The sequence below is a fragment of the Anolis sagrei genome, chromosome 5 (assembly GCF_037176765.1).
Source record: "Anolis sagrei isolate rAnoSag1 chromosome 5, rAnoSag1.mat, whole genome shotgun sequence".
NCBI classification, from domain to species: Eukaryota; Metazoa; Chordata; class Lepidosauria; order Squamata; family Dactyloidae; genus Anolis; species Anolis sagrei.
This window is the reverse complement of record NC_090025.1, coordinates 98303322-98325959: the sequence shown is the minus strand read 5'-3', so window position 1 is coordinate 98325959 and position 22638 is coordinate 98303322. Positions and strand designations below refer to the sequence as shown.

Genomic DNA, 22638 nt, shown 5'->3' with positions numbered 1-22638 from the left:
CAGACAAAATCCAGATTATCAGTTTTGGATTATATGGCAGCGAAGACTTATATAATCAAGTTCAAAGCAGATAATTTGGATTATTTCATTTGATAATCTGGATTATGTGGTAGTGTGGATCCAGCCTCGGTGTTGGATGTAACTTGCTTGCTTGGGTCCAGGCTTTTTGGAGAATCATATTTTCCCATACAAGACTTTTTAGGCTTTGATATCTTTGGAAAGGGTTCCTTTTTTGCTTTTCCACCTTCTGAAGTATATTTATTATATATTTATTTATTTATTTATTTATTTTTATTTATTTATTTTTGGAGTTGGGTGCCATCTTTATGCGGATGACGCGCAACTCTACTACTCCTTTCCACCTAATTCCAAGGAGGCTTCTCGGGTGCTGGACGAGTGCCTGGCCGCTGTGTCGATCTGGATGAGGAAGAGCAAGCTGAAGATCAATCCCGACAAGACAGAGGTCCTCCTGGTCGATCGTAAACCGGACCGGGGTATAGGGTGGTTACCTGTGTTGGACGGGGTTACACTCCCCCTGAAGCCACAGGTCCGCAATTTGGGTGTCCTCCTGGATTCTTTGCTCACACTTGAGGCTCAGGTGTCGGCGGTATCCGGGAGGGCCTTTGCACAATTGAGACTTGTGCGCCAACTGCGACCGTACCTCGTGAAGGCTGATCTGGCCGGGGTGGTCCACGCCTTGGTCACCTCTAGAATGGATTACTGCAATGCGCTCTACATGGGGCTGCCCTTGAAGACGGCTCAGAAACTTCAATTGGTCCAGCGGGCAGCAGCTAGGATGCTAACTGGAGCTCATCATCAGGAGAGGTCAACCCCCTGTTCAAGGAGCTCCACTGGCTGCCATTTATTTTCCGAGCCCAATTCAAGGTGCAGGTGCTCACCTACAAAGCCCTGAATGGTTTGGGACCACCCTACCTGCGTGACCGCATCTCCATCTACGAACCCACACGCTCACTCCAGTCATCTGGGGAGGCCCTGCTCGTGATCCCACGTACGTCGCAAGCGCGCTTGGTGGGGACACGGGACAGGGCCTTCTCTGTGGCGGCCCCCCGACTTTGGAATGCCCTTCCAAAAGAGCTTCGTCAGGCCCCTACTCTAGCAGTTTTCAGAAGGAACCTAAAAACTTGGCTGTTCCGATGTGCCTTCGCAGATTAGGAATCCCCATCCCAAGTCCTAGATGCACTTTAGCACAACTATTGTTGCTGCACACCGCACTTTTAATCTTACGTTCCTCCTGCCATCTCAGCACTTTTAACCCTGTACCCCATTGCGCTGGCCGAACCAGTTTTAATAGTGTCTTGATGTATTGTCATTGTGGTTATTTTGCTTAATTGTTTTGGTTTGCTTTGTTTATTGTTGTGTTATGTTTTCTATTGTATTGTATTTGAGGCTTCGGCCCGTGTAAGCCGCATCGAGTCCTTCGGGAGGTGCTAGCGGGGTACAAATAAAGTTAATAATAATAATAATAATAATAATTTATTATGGACTTTAAGAAAGGGGTTTTTGATGGCCTCCCCCAACTTCTCAGTCTCAAACCAAAAATGTTAATTCTATTGCCTTTCTTTTGATAGCTAAGAAATTGTTAGCCAGGGGGTGGGGGTCGGGATTTGGAAACCAACCTCTATTGCTACAAAAGGAGCTCTTAACTGGTATAACTCTCTATTTTCTTCTATTAGTGTGTTATGAAATTGTGTTTCATATTTTTCTTCTTTTATTCATTTCAAAATTTAATTTTGTTTCTTCAATTTTATGGGAGGTTCTCCTTAGTTTCATTTTTGAGAGCAAGATGAGATACAAATCCAGTAAATAAAACAAAACTTCTTGTTGAAATCAGTGCTACTTTTAAAAAGTGATTGGATTTTTACTAGTGTTTAAATAAACATCATGTTTTATTTCTCCGACAGCTGTTAGATGATATTGGGATGCCAATGGATGAAGATCAGTTTGATTATCTCATTGCGAGATTAGGATTTCCTATTGGCGGGCTGAGTTATCTTGATTTTGTGGCAATATTTGAAGGTAACTGGATATGTATTTATAGTGTAACAATAATATTTGGCTCCATAAATGTGACTTAAATGGGATAACTGTATAAACCAGGCATGTAGCCGGGGGGGGGGGGGGGGGGGCTTGGGGGGGCTTCAGCCCCCCCCCCCCCGAAATTCTCATGGTGGTCCACGAAAAGGTCTTACTGGTGCATTATGTTATGTTTATTCATATCATGATCTGATCACCATACTCAATATATCCCAATATATCCCGTATTGGGATAACGATACAAAAGGTTTGCTAGGGTAGACCCTCTTTTGCTCAGACTCAGCCCCCCCGAATCAAACTCAGCCCCCCCCCCCGAACCAAAATCCTGGCTACGGGCCTGGTATAGACTGATGTATTGTCGAAGGCTTTCATGGCCGGAATCACTGGGTTGTTGTAGTTTTTTCAGGCTATATGGCCATGGTCTAGAGGCATTCTCTCCTGACGTTTTGCCTGCATCTATGGCAAGCATCCTCAGAGATAGTGAGGTCTGTTGGAACTAGGAAAAAGCATTACAACAGCACAACAGAGAGGAAACAAACAAGGACATCTAATCACCGGAGCCCCCGGTGGCACAGTGGGTTAAAGCCCTGTGCCAGCAGGACTGAAGACCGACAGGTCGCAGGTTCGAATCTGGGGAAAGGCGGATGAGCTCCCTCTATCAGCTCCAGCTCCTCATGCGGGGACATGAGAGAAGCCTCCCACAAGGATGATAAAACATCAAAAATCATCCGGGCGTCCCTTGGGCAACGTCCTTGCAGACGGCCAATTCTCTCACAACAGGATGCTCCTGACACGACAAAAAAAAAAATCTAATCACCTCTCAACAAAAGTTTGCTCGAGGCATTGTCAGGCCATTATATGCTAATCAAGGGGGTCAGTTGAAACATTCACACCTAGCTCCAGCAGACAAGAGTCCTTTGTCTCACCCTGGCCATTCCACAGATATATAAACCCTTTCTCCTAGTTCCAACAGACCTCACTATCTCTGAGGATGCTTGCCATAGATGCAGGCGAAACGTCAGGAGAGAATGCCTCTAGACCATGGCCATATAGCCCGAAAAAACTACAACAACCCACTGTATAGACTGAATTGCAGAGAGTAAATAGGTGCTGCATTGCTTCATTACAAACCTACAAAAATCTGAGACCGAATGTAGATATACCGTACATTATGCAATTGATTAAACATTATAGCAGAGACCAAATGAAGCAACAAGTGTTGTTGCCATTTCCAAATCTATTCCTGTCATGAGGCAATGAGAACCTTAAATGTTAGGTGATACTCAGAGCCAATGCAGGAGAGTAATAAATTGGTATCTGGCCCCTGATCTTTTGACAGTCACACAGCTTCACAGCCACTAATCCATTCACTTTCCTTTCCTGGTTATGCAGATACTTTTGCACAAGGTCCCCTTTGATGGCCAGGAGATCTCACTGAGCTCTGTGGTTGTCTGTTGGCGGGACACGGGTCTGATCCATCCCCTTTTTCCTGCACTGATAGTGCTTAAGCTACGGGGTTGCTCCAGAGTTAAAGGCAACACATATATTGCTGATTTCCAGACCCTTTACTTTGTTCATTTCTCTTTGAACACATTCCAGAGTGGCCAGTATCTTTCTTGAATTATGACATCTAGAACTGGAAACAGTATTCCAGCTGAGGTCTGACCAACATCAAATAAAATTGTAGCATTACTCCCCTCCATCTAGATCAGTGGTTCTCAACCTAGGGGTCGAGAGCCCGGGGGGGGGGGGGTGTCACAAGGGGGCGTCAAAAGGGTTGTCAAAGACCATCAGAAAACATAGTGTTTTCTGTTAGTCATGGGGGTTCCTGATTGTTTCTTGTCTGGAATTCCCGTGTTTGAGTTTTGTTTTCGAACTGCTAGGTTGACAGAAACTGGGGGTGACAGCAGAAGCTCACACCGCTCCCTGGATTTGAACCCGTAACCTTTCAGTCAACAAGTTCAGTAACTCAGCCGCATCGAATCCCTTGGGAGATGCTAGCGGGGTACAAATAAAGTAATAATAATAATAATAATAATAATAATAACCCACTGCACCACCGAGGGCTCCCATTATTTAACTGTCAGGTTTTACAATGTATTGTAATGCAATATAGCTGAGTCATGCACTGCTAATAGGCTTCTATTGGAAATGCTGAGTCGTGCATTAACTGTATATAGGGAATCATTTGGGGAATGTGTTCTGGCCTAGTCCAGGTGATTGTGAATGATGTAATCCTGGGTCTGAGTTAAGTTAATGAGTTGGGAACCAATCAGAGATTGCTATGTGCAGGCATGTATCCGGGGGGGGGGGGGGTGCTTGAGGGGCTTCAGCCCCTCCCCCCCCCAATTCTCATGGTGGTTCGCAAAAAGGCCTTACTGGTGCATTATTTAAACTGTTATGTTTATTCATATCATGATCTGATCACCATGCTCAATATATCCCATATGCATGGGGGTATTGGGGTAACGATATAAAAGGTTTGCTAGGGTAGACCCTCTTTCACTCAGACTCAGCCCCCCCCCCGAAACAAACTCACCCCCCCCCCCCCCGAATCAAAATCCTGACTACAGGCCTGGCTATGTGTAATTGTATGGAATTGTATATAAGGAAGTCATGTACAGTGTATATTCCTCTCCTTGTGCTGTGATGTTGTTCGAAGGCTATATGTAATTGATTAAAAGAACCTGTCTCCTAAGACAAGATATAACTGTATGCTGTGGTAAGTTTGTAATGTCATCTAGACTGGGGGAAAGACAATGGTAAAACTGACAATGGCCAGGCATGTGCTCAAGTGTCTGTAAAAGGTTCCAGAGTGACTGCAGGCTGTGGGAGCAGTTGACTGAAAATACTGTGCAGGAAGAAGCTACTGGAAAGCGCTGAAGTTGTGCAACTGATCTGCTGCTGAATTGTGAAGTTAATCTCAACACTAACACTTCATAATTCCATTTTATCCAATATCCAGTTCTATAGTTGATGACAGTGTTTTTATAAAATCAAGAAATGAGTAATCACTTGATTAATGTATTTATACTTTGCATTTGCACCTCACAGTTCCTCCAAGGACCTTGTGACACATGTTCTTATCCCCAAAACTTACCTGCAAGAAAGCTCAAAAGTAGGGGCCCAGATTCATCCTGTGATGTTCACAGCTGGGTCTTGTAGTACGGTCCAACAATCTGGCCACTCAATACTTTGAGAAAAAATAGGTCATTAGTTGCTTTATTCTACTACACTAGAAATGTTTAAAAAGAACCTTAAAACCTGGCTCTTCTGCTGCGCCTTTGGCAAGTAGGTGCACAATACGACACTATTGCTCCCCTCAACGCCTTTGTCACTGGAGTACACATGTGTGTCCCCTTCCCAAATGGGAAGCTTAGTTTTACAACCCTGTGAGTCTTTATGATCTCCCTGCAAATAACTTGCTCCTATTTTTATCTCATTAGAGTTTTAACATTTTATCTTGTACATGTGGCCCGCCCACTGTTACTACGACTGTGTTTTTGTTCATTGCAATGTTATTTTGTTACTGCATTTTTTCTTCTTCTATGTAATTTTGATGATGTTGCTTGTTGTTTATGTTTTGGTTGTATTTTGATGTAATATGTTGTTCGGGCTTGTCCCCATGTAAGCTGCTCCGAGTCCCCATTGGGGAGATGGTGGTGGGGTATAAATAAAGATTATCATCATCATCAATATTATTATTATTATTATTATTATTATTATTATTATTATTATTTCAGATTCCAGGTTGAGTGGACATGGTCCAAATCGGCGAGTCAATGCCAACAAGTGTCGCTTCATGTCTGCTGAAGAATGCCTCAGCCAGTATAGCGATAAGCTTTCGGAAGAATATGGGGTAATGTCATCTCAATGACACTCTTCATCAGCATCATAACTGATCATTTTGTGATAACAGTGTCTTCACACATTTTCCTTATGTGCAGTTCTTGTAAAGAAAAGGATAGGCATCGTAGGGTCTATTAATTCATTCTTCTTTGTAATTTCCTTCCTTTGTAGGCTCAGATATCTCAGAGCAGGTCTGATTATCAGTGTAACCCATATAATGCAGTTTGAACTGCATTGAACTTTATTATATGGGCCTTCACTGATCATATGCAGTTCAAACTGCAGTGTAGATCCAGCCTTTATTGAGAGTTGTTTAGCGATGCTTGTACAGAACACTAAGTTTCCTCAGCAAAGATTTCTAGTTGTGTCTCAGCTATTAACCTTCCTTCACCTTCCAGGAAAAAGAGGGTCCCAGCTTATAAAATTCCATAGCAGTAATCTCATGTCAGAGATAAGGACTTGTCCCACTGTGAGAGCCATTCAGCAGTGGAACTCTCTGTCCCGGAGTGTGGTGGCGACTCCTTCTTTGGAAGCTTCTAAACACAGGCTGGATGGGCATCTGTTAGGGGTGCTTTAAATGTAATATTCCTGCTTCTTGGCAGGGGGTTGGACTGGATGGCCCATGAGGTCTCTTCCAACTCTATGATTCTATGATTCTATTTAGATCAGCGTTTCTCAACCTGGGGGTCAGGACCCCTGGGGGGTCACGAGGGGGGTGTCAGAAGGGTCACCAAAGACCATCAATAAGCACAGTGTTTTCTGTTGGTCATAGGAGTTCTGTGTGGGAAGATTGGCCCAATTCTATCATCGGTGGGGTTCACAATGCTCTTTGATTGTAGGTTAACTATAAATCCCAGCAACTACAACACCCAAATGTCAAGGTCTATTTTCCCCAAACTCCACCAGTGTTCACATTTGGGCATATTGAGTATCCATATCAAGCTTGGTCCAGACCCATCATTATTTGAGTCCACAGTGCTCTCTGGATGTAGATGAACTACAACTCCAAAACTCAAGATCATTGCTCACCAAACCCTCCCAGTATTTTCTGTTGGTCATGGGAGTTCTGTGTGCTAAGTTTGGTTCAGTTCCATTGTTGGTAGGGCTCAGAATTCTCTTTATTTGTAGGTGAACTATAAATCCCAACAATTACAACTCCCAAATGACAAAATCACTTCTCCCAACCCCACCAGAATTCAAATTTGGGCGAATAAGGCATTTCTGTCAAATTTGGTCCAGTAAATGAAATATCAGATATTTACATTACAATTCATAACAGTAGCAAAATTACAATTATGAAGTAGCCACGAAAATAATTTCATGATTGGGGGTCACCACAACATGAGGAACTGTATTAAGGGGTCACAGTATTAGGGAGGTTGAGAACCACTGATTTAGATTTTCCTAGGGTTTATCAGCAAAGAGGAATAGCAATGTGTGATGCATACTAGAAGATGTTAAACCTTGGTTTGTAGCAATGGGATTCCTGTCAAAGTGCTGCTACTGTGAATTTGATATGTTGGCACCCCTCTCTTTTTGGGGCTTCAAGGAAGTTGATGGGCAAGGCAACACTTCAGAAATGTGTGTGAATGCGAAGGAACCCCTCATGTTTATACAAGCAGGTCTAAACAGTATTCAGAGGAACAGTTTTGAATGCATGTGAGGCTCCAGTATCTTTCACTTCTGACTGTGATAGTAGCAGCCCAGATAACCTGACTTTTTACCAATTTGACATAGGGTATTGTATATTATTTGCTCAAATTACAAGGAACCAACTGGATCAGTGAATGTAATCTGAGTCAGAATATCTATTTCATAAATGATCCTAAAATATGGTTGTAAAACCTGGTTTTGGAGATCAACAACAACAACAACAAAACTTTATTTATATACCACTCTATCTCCACAAAGGGACTCAGAGTGGTTTCCAAGTAACATCATCAATACATACAAAGAAAACAGAATAAACATAAAATTAACAAGACAATATAAGCATTAAAATCACAATAGCACACACACACACACACACAAGCTGTACCCACCAGTGTTGCTGTGGCCAACCTTCCCTCCCTTTTTCTGTCTTTCTCTCTTTCTTTCTTTCTTTCTTTCTCTCCTTCCTTCCCTCTTTTTCTTCCCCTTGTACTTTCCCTTCTTCTTTCTTCCTTCTCTACCTGTTTCTTTCCTCCCTTCCTTTGCTCTTTGGTTCCATCTTTCCTTGTCTCTTTCCTTCCTTCCCTCCCTCCCTCTTTCTCTCTTTCGTTCCTTCTCTCCTTCCTTCACTCTCTCTTTCCTTCCTTCTCTCATTTTTTGTCCTTCTCTCCTTCCTTCCTTTCTTTCTTTCCTTCATTCTCTCCTTCCCTCCTTCTTTCCCTCTTTCAATCTTTCCTTTTCCCCCCTTTCTGTGTATATGTGTTTTGTGTGTGTATATATGCATATATGTGTGTATATGTGTGTGTGTTTGCATATGTATGTGGTTTTGCACATGCATTGTGATGTATTTTTTGTTTTCTGGGTTTTTAAAGTCTTTTCTTCAGTGTTTTTCAATGTTTTTATGAGTGATGGTCACTCGTTGGTCTGAGAGGTTTATTGTGTCCAAATTTGGTGTCAATTCGTCCAGTGGTTTTTGAGTTCTGTTAATACCACAAATGAACATTGCATTTTTATTTATATACATACTAGCCATCCCCTGCCACGCGTTACTGTGGCCCACATGGAGGTTTGGCCCAATTCTATCGTTGGTTGGGTTCAGAATGCTCTGTGATTGTAGGTGAACTATAAATCCCAGCAACTACAACTCCCAAATGTCAGGATTCTATTTTCCCCAAACTCTACCAGTGTTCACATTTGGGCATAATTGAGTATTTGTGTAGAGTTTGGGCCAGATCCATCATTGTTTGAGTCCACAGTGATCTCTGTATGTAGGTGAACTACAATTCCAAAACCAAAGGACACTGCCCACCAAACCCTTCCAGTATTTTCTGTTGGTCGTGGGAGACCTGTGTGCCAAGTTTGGTTCAATTCCATTGTTGGTGGGGTTCAGAATGCTCTTTGATTGTAGGTGAACTATAAATCCCAGCAACTACAACTCCCAAATGACAAAAATCAGGGTTTTTTTTTGAGTGAAGGACATACATTGGGTTGTTAGGTGTCTTGTGTCCAAATTTGGTGTCAATTCGTCCAGTGGTTTTTAAGTTCTGTTAATTCCACAAACGAACATTACATTTTTATTTATATAGATAGATATAGATATAGATATATAAAATAATCTTGCCTGTTCAAGGTAATTTAAAAGGCCGGGCCGAGGCTAGTGCAATTTGTAGAGGGCCTGGGAAATTAGGTAGAGTCTATGGCTGTTCAGTTTCGGGGCCCAATAGGAGGAAGTAACCTGGGTAATTGGTAGAAAAAGATATGGCCATATTCAACAGTATCTGGGGCTGAGTTAGAACTAGTCGTTCTCAAAGGCTTGTTTAAACCACCAGGTCTTTAGGCTCTTAAGAAAGGAGGGGAGGGATGGGCGTGGCAGAGGAGGGGGCCACCACTGAGAAGGCCCTCTTTCTCATCCCCACCAACCGTGCTTGTGATGGTGGTGGGAACGAAAGGAGGGCCTCCCTGGAAGATCTGGTTCATAGAGAGAGATGCGATTGCGAAGATCATCCCCATCCTATGTGGACTGTTTCCTAGATAGTCTTAAATTTTCCCTATATGTGAACCATCTGGTACAAAATAGACTTTAGATGTACTTTGGGTGAAAGAGTTAGTCTAGTGATGTTATTAGTGATCTGTCTGTTTATGAAAACAAAAATGTTAAAGTGCTGATAGTAAAACAAATGTTCCTTTTTAGGATCCATACGTTGCCTTCCGTAAAATAGATCTGAACAATGACGGCATTGTGACAATGCTTGATTTCCGACGCCTCCTGCACAGCTTAATGATCAGCATGACAGATGAGGAATATGGACGTCTGCTTAGTCTCTTGGGACTGAATGTCACTTCTACGCTAAACTATCCAGAATTCCTTCAAGTGTTCCAAGCACATGCAATGAAAGAGATGCGCCCTTGGCTAACTCCATCTTACAAGTAAGAAGGACAGCAGTCTCATAGAGTTAGATAAATTTACATTATTGTTATAGGTAAAGGTAAAGGTAGTCCCCTGACATTAAGTCCAGTCATGTCTGACTCTGGGGTGTGGTGCTCATCTCCATTTCTAAGCCAAAGAGCCAATGTTGTCCGTAGACATCTCCAAGGTCATGTGGCCGGCATGACTGCAAGGAGCGCCGTTACCTTCCTGCCGGAGCGGTACCTATTGATCTACTCACATTTGCATGTTTTCGAACTGCTAGGTTGGCAGAAGCTAGGGCTGACAGCGGAAGCTCACGCCGCTCCCCGGAATCGAACCTGCGACCTTTCGATCAACAAGCTCAGCAGCTCAGTGATTTAACTCACTGCGCCACCGGGGGACAAATATTATATTTGTCTAATAATATGGGATGCAACCTACATAGAAAAAGCTATGCAAAGAGATATTGTGGCCCTAACAGAAAGAAAGACGTAAGTCACATAAAAAGAGAGATATTGACAAGCTGGAATGTGTCCAGAGGTAGGCAACTAAAATGATCAAGTAAAGACTCAGTAAATGTCCTTCCCTGGTGTTTAACCTTTGCATGGAAATGCTGTGCCAACAGCAGAGCTATGTGGCTATGGTGTGGCAAAATAACAGGATTATTTTGTGTGACTCGCTAATAACCAATACCAAACCAATACCAAACTTGGTACCCTCCAAATGTTGTGGTTTTCAAATCCTATCCACCCCAAACAGCTCAAACAATGGTCAAGAATTCAATGAAGGATCCAAAATGTTGTGGTACTGTTGCTAAATAGATTCAAGGCTTACTCTTCTTCTATCTAGTTCTCTCTGCCATATAAAATTAGTCTTGTGTACTTCGCTTAGTAGGAAGGTGGGCAAGTTATTAACTTGCCTGCCTCCCACTGAGGTACTTGAGCAGCTCTTACAATGTGATGAAGAACAGCGGATGAACACTTGACATTAATTCACTCTTCAATACGCCTGAAATTGCTCAAAGCTAATGTGTTTGAAAATGTGGGGATATGCTTGATGACATAAAACAAGCCTACTCAACTTCAGAATAATATTTTCCCACTTTGATGCCTCCCATTATGATAAATATCTGGGTTAATTTCTCTTTACTAATGGCTTGCATTGAGAGCCACCACTAGGTAGGGAGAGGCCACAACCTCATCCAGATTTTTAATACAGCAATCGGTTATTAGACATAGTACTGTTGTATTTTTACTGCCAGGGCTTCAGTTCTAGATTTCAACACTGAGTACTATGCAACCTCACCTTCACATTTGCTGTTCATCAGGAATTAAAATGTATTGGCCCAACCATGGTAGCACTTCAGCTTGTCACATTAGGGTTTTTTTTAAAGACTAATTTTTATTCAGATTTTTTTTAAAAAAAATAAAAGAGCAAAAATAGAACAAAAAGAAGATTTTTTGTGATATATATTGCTAAAACTTTGACCTCTCTGCCACGACCGTCCCATCTTGGGTGGCCCTTCACGGTTTCACTCGTGACATCATAGAATCATAGAATCATAGAATCATAGAGTTGGAAGAGACCTCAACTCTATGAAGAGTTGAGGTCTCTTCCAACTCTATGATTCTTGAGCATCATTGAGGTGCTCAAGCACCAGCGCCACGACAAAGCGGTGATCCTTTGCTGGAGATGGCAGGGATCTAACAGAAGCTGAAGAGATCAAGAGAAGGTGACAAGACTCTACAGAAGATCTGTATAGGAAGGATAATAATATCAAGGATAGTTCTGACGGTGTGGTGAGTGAATTTGAACCAGACATCCTGAGGAGTGAGATTGAATGGGCCTTAAGAAGCGTTGCTAACAACAAGGCAGCAGGAGACGACGGGATCCCAGCTGAACTGTTTAAAATCTTGAAATATGATGCTGTCAAGGTGATGCATGCCATATGCCAGCAAATATGGAAAACACAAGAATGGCCATCAGACTGGAAAAAAATCAACTTATATCCCCATACCAAAAAGGAAATGCTAAAGACTGCTCAAACTTCCGTACAGTGGCCTTAATTTCTCATGCCAGTAAGGTAATGCTCAAGATCCTGCAAGGTTAGACTCCAGCAGTATATGGAGCGAGAGCTGCCAGATGTTCAAGCTGGGTTTAGAAAAGGCAGAGGAACAAGAGACCAAATTGCCAATATCCGCTGGATATTGGAGAAAGGCAGGGAGTTTCAGAAAAATATCTATTTCTGTTTTATCGACTATTCTAAAGCCTTTGACTGTGTTGATCATAATAAATTGTGGCAAGTTCTTGGTGGGATGGGCATACCAAATCACCTTATCTCTCTCCTGAGGAATCTGTACAAGGACCAAGTAGCAACAGTAAGAACTGACAATGGAACAACAGACTGGTTCAAGATTGGGAAAGGGGTACGGCAGGGTTGTATACTCTCCCCCAACCTATTCAAATTGTATGCAGAACACATCATGCGATGTGCGGAGCTTGACTAATGTGAGGCTGGGGTGAAAATTGCTGGAAGAAACATTAACAACTTTAGATATGCAGATGACACCACTTTGATGGCCAAAAGCGAGAAGAAGCTGAGGAGCCTTCTAATCAAGGTGAAAGAAGAAAGCTCAAAAGCTTGGTTGCAGTTAAACATAAAAAAAACAAGATTATGGCAACAAGAATGATTGACAACTGGGAAATAGAGGGAGAAAACGTGGAGGCAGTGACAGACTTTGTATTTCTAGGTGCAAAAATTACTGCAGATGCAGGCTGCAGCCAGGAAATCAGGAGATGCTTACTTCTTGGGAGGAGAGCAATGACCAATCTTGATAAAATAATGAAGAGTAGAGACATCACACTGGCAACAAAGATCCGCATAGTTAAAGCAATTGTATTCTCCATAGTCACCTACGGATGTGAGAGCTGGACCATAGGGAAGGCTGAGTGAAGGAAGATAGATGCTTTTGAACTGTGGTGCCTTGTTCTGAGAGTGCCTTGGACAGCGAGAAGATCCAACCAGTCCATACTTCAGGAAATAAAGCCTGACTGCTCATTTGAGGGAAGAATAGTAGAGGCCAAGATGAAGTACTTTGGCCACATCATGAGAAGAAAGGAAAGCTTAGAGAAGACAATGATGCTGGGGAAAATGGAAGGAAAAAGGAAGAGGGGCCGACCAAGGGCAAGATGGATGGATGGTATCCTTGAAGTGACTGGATCGACCTTGAAGGAGCTGGGAGTGATGATGGCCAACAGGGAGCTCTGGCGTGGGCTGGTCCATGAAGTCACGAAGAGTCGGAAACAACTGAATGAATGAACAACAACAAGCAATTGCAAAAACTAATAAAACAGCATAAACTAAATCAAACCAAATGCAAACACAGGAATCAAACACATACCTACATTAACATACATTACAGAAACTATTCTAAGATAAACAAGATTTATCTTAGGCATACGTTTCAAAAGATCACAAATGATTTTCGAGCTCTAGGAGCAAAGCTAAAAGAATGTAATGTACAGGTGGTCTTTTCATCCCTCCTCCCTGTTGTAAGACACGGACCCACAAGAGCCAGAAAAATAGTACAGGTCAATGACTGGCTTAGAAAATGGTGTCAGGAGGAACGCTTTGGCTTCCTCGACCATGGCCTGCTTTTCCAGGAGGATGGCCTACTGGCAAGGGATGGGGTGCATCTCACACAAGTAGGAAAACACCTTTTTGCTCACAGACTCGCAAACCTCATTAGACGCACTTTAAACTAGGTCCACCGGGGGAGGGGGACAACAGCCTTGCGAACACTACTTTACCCACAATATCTGGGAATCGCCAGAAGGCTAAACGGAGGGCTGCACAAACACAACAAGGACCAAGTACCCAAAGCACAATAATCCCAATTAAACAGCTCAGGGGAAGATCTCAGGGGCTCACATGTCTTTACACTAATGCACAGAGCATGGGAAATAAACAAGACGAACTCCAACTTTTAGCACAACACCACAAATATGATATCATAGGGATCACTGAAACCTGGTGGGATGACTCCTATCGCTGGAATGTAGATATTGAGGGGTATAACCTCTTTCACAGAAACCGAACAAAGGGGAGAGGAGGCGGAGTAGCCTTATATGTCAAAAACTCTTATGCTGCAGAAGAAATTCAAGACAGCAATCTGGGAAACCAGCTTGAAATCATCTGGATAAGAATCAAGGGAACTGGGACTCAAAAAGATGTCGTTGTAGGCGTCTACTACAGACCCCCAAGCCAGGAGGAAGAACTTGATGAAGTCTTCTGCCAACAGTTGACCAAACAGGCACAGAGAAGAGATGTAGTAGTCATGGGCGATTTCAACTATCCCGATATTTGCTGGAAAACAAACGCGGCCAAGAGTACAAGGTCCAACAAATTTCTCGCTTGCCTTGCAGACAATTTCATGGTCCAGAAGGTAGAAGAAGCAACAAGGGGATTGACTACTCTTGATCTCATCTTAACAAATGCGGAGGACCTGATCGATGCGGTCGAAGTGGTAGGATCCTTAGGGGCAAGTGACCATGTGCTCCTGCAATTTGAGGTACAAAGGAAGGCCAAAACTAAGACAAGTCAAACCCGCATTTTGGACTTTAGGAGAGCTGATTTCCAAAAAATGAAGGAAACGCTGAGCAGCATTCCGTGGACACAGATACTAAAAGACAAGGGAGTTACGGATGGATGGGAATTTCTCAAGAGTGAAATACTCAAGGCGCAATTGCAAACTGTGCCAACAAAGAGAAAAAATAGGACAAGTGCAAAGAAGCCAGAATGGATGTCCAAAGAACTTCTAACTGTGCTAAGACACAAAAGAGACATGCACAAGAAGTGGAAAAAGGGAGAAATCACCAAAGAAGAATTCAAACAAATAGCCAACACCTGTAGGGAAAAGGTCCGCAAGGCTAAAGCAAAAAACGAGCTCAGACTTGCCAGGGACATTAAAAACAATAAAAAGGGCTTCTATTCTTATGTCAGTAGAAAAAGGAAAAACAAGGAGGCGATAGGACCTCTTCGAGGAGAAGATGGGGCAATGATGACAGGGGATAGGGAAAAGGCAGAACTACTTAATGCCTTCTTTGCCTCGGTCTTCTCACAAAAAGAGAGTCTTCAACCTCAGCAAGATGGAGTGGATGAGGGTTTGGAGGACATCCAACCCCAAATTGGGAAAGAAGTCGTTCAGGAATACCTGGCCGCTCTTAATGAGTTCAAGTCCCCAGGGCCAGATCAACTACACCCCAGAGTATTGAAGGAACTAGCGGAAGTCATTTCGGAACCATTGGCAACCATCTTTGAGAGTTCTTGGAGAACGGGAGAAGTTCCAGCAGATTGGAGGAGGGCCAATGTGGTCCCAATCTTCAAGAAGGGAAAAAAGGATGACCCAAACAACTACCGTCCGGTCAGCCTCATGTCGATACCGGGCAAGATTCTGGAGAAGATTGTTAAGGAAGCGGTCTGCAAACAACAAATGCAGTCATCGCTAATAGTCAACATGGATTTATCAAAAACAAGTCATGTCAGACTAATCTGATCTCTTTCTTCGATAGAGCTACAAGCTGGGTAGATGCAGGGAATGCCGTGGATGTAGCATACCTGGATTTCAGTAAGGCCTTCGACAAGGTCCCCCATGACCTTCTGGCAAGGAAACTAGTCCAATGTGGGCTAGGCAAAACTACGGTGAGGTGGATCTGGAATTGGTTAAGTGGACGAACACAGAGAGTGCTCACTAATGCTTCCTCTTCATCTTGGAAAGAAGTGACAAGTGGAGTGCCGCAGGGTTCCGTCCTGGGCCCGGTCCTGTTCAACATCTTTATTAATGACTTAGATGAAGGGCTAGAAGGCATGATCATCAAGTTTGCAGACGACACCAAATTGGGAGGGATAGCCAATAGTCCAGAGGACAGGAGCAGAATTCAAAACGATCTTGACAGATTAGAGAGATGGGCCAAAACTAACAAAATGAAGTTCAACAGTGACAAATGCAAGATACTCCACTTTGGCAGAAAAAACGAAATGCAAAGATACAGAATGGGTGACGCCTGGCTCGAGAGCAGTACGTGTGAAAAAGATCTTGGAGTCCTCGTGGACAACAAGTTAAACATGAGCCAACAATGTGACGTGGCGGCAAAAAAAGCCAATGGGATTTTGGCCTGCATCAAGAGGAGCATAGTGTCTAGATCTAAGGAAGTAATGCTACCCCTCTATTCTGCTCTGGTTAGACCACACCTGGAATATTGTGTCCAATTCTGGGCACCACAATTCAAGAGAGATATTGACAAGCTGGAATGTGTCCAGAGGAGGGCGACTAAAATGATCAAGGGTCTGGAGAACAAGCCCTATGAGGAGCGGCTTAGGGAACTGGGCATGTTTAGCCTGAAGAAGAGAAGGCTGAGAGGAGATATGATAGCCATGTATAAATATGTGAGAGGAAGCCACAGGGAGGAGGGAGCAAGCTTGTTTTCTGCTTCCTTGGAGACTAGGACGCGGAACAATGGCTTCAAACTACAAGAGAGGAGATTCCATCTGAACATGAGGAAGAACTTCCTGACTGTGAGAGCCGTTCAGCAGTGGAACTCTCTGCCCCGGAATGTGGTGGAGGCTCCTTCTTTGGAAGCTTTTAAACAGAGGCTGGATGGCCATTTGTCAGGGGTGATTTGAATGCAATATTCCTGCTTCTTGGCAGGGGGTTGGACTGGATGGCCCATGAGGTCTCTTCCAACTCTTTGATTCTATGATTCTATGATTCTATGATTCTATATTGTCAAAGGCTTTCATGGCCAGAATCACTGGGTTGTTGTACGTTTTTTCGGGCTATATGGTCATGATCTAGAGGCATTTTCTCCTGACGTTTCACCTGCATCTATGGCAAGCATCCTCAGAGGTAGTGAGGTCTGTTGGAACTAGGGTTTATATATCTGTGGAATGACCAAGATTCTCACACTCATTTCTGTTGATATTATTCTACTCCCTTTATATAATAATTTATAGCTACACTTCTACTTTAATAACATTCCCCTCTCATTAATAAATTCTACAATTGACATTTGTCCCAATCAGTGTTGGGGGAAAAAATAAAGAAGTCCCATTTTTTCTTGAAATTCCTCAAAGATTTCTTCTTGGTCAGCATCATCAGTTTGTTCATCTCAGCTAGTTCACAAATATTTGTCAGCCATACTTCTTGCATTGGGATAATTGTTTCCTTCCATCTCTGTGTATAGACTATTCTCGCTGCAGTGGTCATATACTGTAGCTTTTAGGTGCTTGTTTGTAGGTGACCACATTAATTTGCAACTAAATTCGTTAAAAATCAAGCAATGTGATTTTCTGGATGTGTTTTCTCATGTTGTCTCTCATAGGTGAGGTCTACCTATGATGTCAATTGCAGGTCTCTCCCATCTTTTTAAACGGGAGAACTTGTACAATTGGTATCTGACTAAATACTTTCCCCCCCACTATATATAATGTTACTTTTTGGTTGCACATATAAACTGTATATAAAACATAAATGAAGTTTGTATTCAGAATTGGGTCCTATTTCCCTTATTCAAATCCAAATTTTCCAAAATCCAATACAGTATTTTGGATAAGGGATCCTCAATCTGCAAATGGTTTGTTCATTACAGAGCTATGGAACATTTTTTTTATTATGTCCACATTCAAGTACAGAAATCGATATCTGTGCGATGGAAAGATTCAACAAAAGGGGAATATCAAAGACCTTCTTCTTAGCCCCATGCCAGGACTTTCTCATTGGCCAATAACTGTGCAGCCTTACCTACGTTATAAATAGAAAAATTCCCACAATCCACCTTAAATTTAAAAAAATAGTTTCATCTAAATCAGCTCAATTTAAAAATAGTTTATTTGGGCCTTATTCTGGTCTTCCTTGCCCATCTTTTATGTTAAATATTAAGGCTGGGCAACCACGGCAAAATTTGTTTCTAAACTCCATTCATTTTTAGGGGATTTTTGCGTTTCGTTTTTTAAAAGAATTCCAAAATTTTTCTTTAAAAAAGTTCAATATTTACGAAATTTCGGAAATTACGAAACAATTTCGAAACAATAACGAATCGATTCGTTAATGGCAGACGCGATTGCGCAATACACAAAAAAACCCTCCGAGTGGGACAGGGGGAACTTCTGAAGCTTCCCTCTCCCTCTGTTGTTGACTGTTGGTGTGATAATTTATTTTTTTATCACTGATAAAACAAACAACAACTATAAAACTTGCACCAGACATACGGAAATAATAACGAAATAATAACAAAACGATTTCGAAACAATTACAAAACAATACGAAATAAATTTTAAAAATTCGTTTTGATTTTTAGTTGCTCCTGAATGGTTCAATATCGGATCGTAAGCTACTTTAAATACAAATTATTAACGAATTACGAAATTAACGAACGAAACCGCCCAGCCCTATTAAATATAAAGAGACAGTTAGTGTGCTGAAACATATTTCTCTCCCATGACCACTTTGATTTTGCTGGCTCTCCAAATCACGGTGTTACTTTTGTCGCTTCATTCTGACACACGCGTGCACCTTATGCAAAATAAAATGGTGTGTGAAGAGTTATGTATTTTTATGTTACATCCTTGGTGCGGCTGTAGTGATGAAGGATTCTCATCTCTTATTGTATTGAATGGTTGACACTCCTTTGAAATGACAAACGAGGCGGAGACGTGAGGCTCAGTAAGAGAGGCACGTGCTTGCTGCAGCAGGTGAAGCTTCATCTAGCCCATATTTTTATTCTCTTCAGCTATTCAAGACAATATGTCAAGTCCTGTTTTTTTTTTGTCTGAGAAGCCTATTCAGTAGACACCTTAGAAGGCAAGGCTATTTTCACTGACAGGAACCTCCAGTGAAAGCATATGAATTGTGATTGTTTATGCCAATTCCCCACCATACTTGTAGAACAAAAGCTAAGGGGAATAAAAACTTCTTGTATGTCTTCAAGTTGCAGAATAATCACAGGATGTCTTAAACCTACACCTGTTGATAAACTCTACAAGCTAGCTGGTATTGCCCCCCCCTGAAGTGCGATGGGAAGTTACATTGATACTAAGGCAAACCATTCACAGGAATTAGTGGGGTTGAGAGTGTGTAACATGGCCAAGATCAACCAGTGGATTTCCATGGCAGAACAATTAATAGAATCCTGGGCTTCTCTTCCTTGGACTTCTGGGGAGGAAAGAGGGACCAGCAGAGTGAACTTATTGCCCTGCATGCAGCTCCCTCTTGGTGACACTTTCCCCATTATTATTGATTTTGTATCAAAAGCATTGCGTAAATTGATATAAAACTGATACAAATAGGAGGATCGCAGGTAGCTAAATATCTTTTGACCAAAAATGGGCAACAGCAATGGCATTGTCTGTAGCCTCCAACAATTCTTCCTCTGTATGTGAGGCAGGGCATAGTGGACAAGCATACAGATGTGGAGTTGTCTGTTCTGCTCCACAGTCACATAAGGGGTGGGATTCCTTTAGGTAGTGCCATTTTGCCAGGTTGTCTTTTGATCTGCCCACTCCACTTCTGAGTCTGTTCAGGGACTTCCAAGTTGCCCATTCTTGGTTTGCCCTGGAGGAAGACCCTCGTGGGGGGCCATTCAGTTGGGATTTTCTAGTCTAGCTGCCCAAAGGGATACTCTTGCTGTTGCTGGGGGGATGCCGAGGAGTGGTAGTTCTCATAAAGCTTTTCCTTGATTTGAGTCTACTGGGAGAAGGCTGGTAGCCATGTAGTGGGTAGCTTTCACACTATTCAACCTTATTTCTCTCACAGTTAGCAGCAACTTCCTGTCGCATGTCAGGAGGGGGGGGGGAGCAATGCCAGGCAACTTGTAGAGTTTATCAACAGGTGTAGGTTTAAGACACCCTGTGATTATTCTGCATGTTTCATTCAATGCTATGTTCACCTGCTTTGCATGGGCAGACCTATGCCAAACAGGGCAGGCATATTCAGCAATTGAGTAAGACAAGGCTAGGCCTGATGTTCTTACTAATTTTGGGTCTGCACCCCATGTGCTGCCAGTAAGTTTTCGCAGGACGTTATAGCGTGCAGCTACTTTGTGCTTGGTGTTCAAGCAGTGTTTCCTATATGCTAGTGTTCGATCTAAGATGACACCGAGATATTTAGAATGAAAACAATGTTCAAGCTCTTAACCTTCCCAGGTGACTTCAATTTCCTGTTGGCTTCACGGTTGCATAGGTGGAAAGCACATACTTGTGTCTTGGCAGGGTTAGGCTTCAGCTGGTTATCTTTGCAGTAGCTGGGGAGATCTTTCAAGGCATTAGTTAAGTTGGATTTCAACTGTTTCAAAGTCTTTTGCTTGTGTTGTTAGGCCAAGGTCATCAAGAGTGCTCTTGCGATTTCTTTAAAGCTGTTCTGTTCCTTTTTAAAAGGTGTTCTGTTCCTTTTAAAAGGTAGTGCCATTTTGCCAGGTTGTCTTTTGATCTGCCCACTCCACTTCTGAGTTTGTTCAGGGACTTCCAAGTTGCCCATTCTTTGTTTGCCCCTGAAGGAAGACCCTCGTGGGGGGCCAGCCAGTTGGGATTTTCTGCCCAGAGGGATATCCTTGCTGTTGCTGGGGGAGGGGGGTGCCAAGAAGAGTGGTAGTTCTCATAAAGCTTTTCCTTGATTTGAGTCTACTGGGAGGAGGCTGGTAGCCATATAGTGGGTGGCTTTCATAGTGTTCAACCTTTTTTCTCTCACATTTAGCAGCAACGTCCCGTCGCACATGGGGGAGGGGGCAATGCCAGCTAACTTGTAGAGTTTATCAGCAGGTGTAGGTTTAAGACATCCTGTGATTATTCTGCATGTTTCATTCAATGCTATGTTCACCTGCTGAATCCAGCAGCCAGGATGGGCTTCTTGCAGTTGTAAACAACCTGTGGGATATTGCACAGTTGACCCAGAATGAACTTGAGGTTAGCCTGATGGAAGGTTCAGCTAATAGCCATGCTGACAGTAAAGCGTCACCATTGCGGGAAGCCAGCACAACATGAGAAGTCAATTTGACATACAATGTATACAGACATACACAGAGGCTATTTTAACTTTTTCTGGCCGCCAGGGGAGCTGTCGCTTTCATCGTCCATCTGCGACACTGATGAAGTACTTCCGCATTCCCCGCATGCTTTTTGCTGGAGTGCTTTGCTGGAGTCTTTTTTTTATGGCCTCATAAATTAGTTAATTTAGCCTCCCCACACAAGTTGGTACCTAATTTTCCTACTTGACAGATGCAACTGTCTTTCGGGTTGCAAAGGTTGACAACAGGCTACACAATTGGTTGGAAGCCCACTCCAACCCAGGCTGGCTTCGAACTCATGACCTTTTGGTCAGAGTGATCTTAATGCAGCTGACACTCAGCCAGCTGCGCCACAATCCCGGTGATACGTTCACTCCAGTTGGGGGTGTAGCCTATGTCAGAAGTCACATGACATTATGTGATGTCCGACATCAGTCTCTGTCCCCCAGACAGGGTGAAAGCATCCTAAGGACACTAAAATCACCCCATTTCTTGTGGTGGCAAGGCTCCATAAGACACACCAAGAGATATTAGGATATAATTATTCCACATTTTCCATACAATTTGGTACATCTAAATCCAGGCTGCTTTGTGTGGTTATGTGTTCAAATTGTAGATTGTCACCTTCAAAGTCCTACAAATTTCCTTTTAAAATGTGCATGTTAAGTTATGAATTACATTTCTCAAATCCTTCGATTTGAAGAATAGAACAACAGTAGTTACATCCTGTATAGACTACTGCAACGCTCTCTACATGGGGTTGCCTCTGAAGACTGCCCGGAAGCTACAACTAGTCCAACGCGCGGCAGCCAGATTACTAACAGGAGTGGGGTACAGGGAGCATACTACTCCTCTGTTGCGCCAGCTCCACTGGCTGCCAATCGGCTTCTGAGCACAATTCAAAGTGCTGGTGTTGACCTATAAAGCCCTAAACGACTCCGGCCCAGTTTACTTGTCTGAACGGATGCTCCCCTACGAACCATCAAGGTTGTTAAGATCTTCTGGAGGGGCCCTGCTCTCGGTCCCACCATCTTCGCAATTGCGTCTGGTGGGGACGAGAGACAGGGCCTTCTCGGTGGTGGCCCCTCGGCTGTGAAACTCTCTCCCGATAGAGATTAGATCTGCCCCCTTCCTCCTGACTTTCAGAAAGATGGTAAAATCTTGGCTCTGGAACTTAGCATTCTCAGATTGATGGTCGAATCAATAACTGTTGACTACAAGGCGGATGGTGGTGAATTTGTGACTTACCTTGACGAATTGGCTTTATGTAATTCTTGATCTGTATTTTAATGTGTTTTAATGTATTAATGTACTATGTAGGCCTGGGTAACAACGGAAAAAATTGTTTCTAAAATCGATTCGTTTTTTGGGGGTTTTTGCGTTTCGTTATTTAAAATAATTACAAAATTTTCCTTTTAAAAAGTTCGATATTTACGAAATTTCGTAAATGTGAAAAAAATTACAAAACATTAATGAATCGATTTCTGAAACAATAACAAATCGATTCGTTAATGGCGGACGCGACCGCGAAATACGCTAAAAAACCTCCAAAAACTTCTGAAGCTTCCCTCTCCCTCTGTTGTTGACTGCTGGTGTGATATTATAAATTTTTTCACTAATTA

General features: G+C 42.8%; 1 protein-coding gene across 1 annotated transcript in view; it reads left to right on the top strand.

The window, feature by feature from the left end:
• EFCAB6 (EF-hand calcium binding domain 6) overlaps nt 1-22638 on the top strand; it is a 195047-nt gene that overhangs the window by 96873 nt on the left and 75536 nt on the right. Inside the window, exons 16-18 of the mRNA XM_060778167.2 lie at nt 1923-2037; nt 5799-5914; nt 9746-9981. Of these exons, the coding sequence (XP_060634150.2) occupies nt 1923-2037; nt 5799-5914; nt 9746-9981 (467 nt within the window). The remainder of the gene's footprint in view (nt 1-1922; nt 2038-5798; nt 5915-9745; nt 9982-22638) is intronic.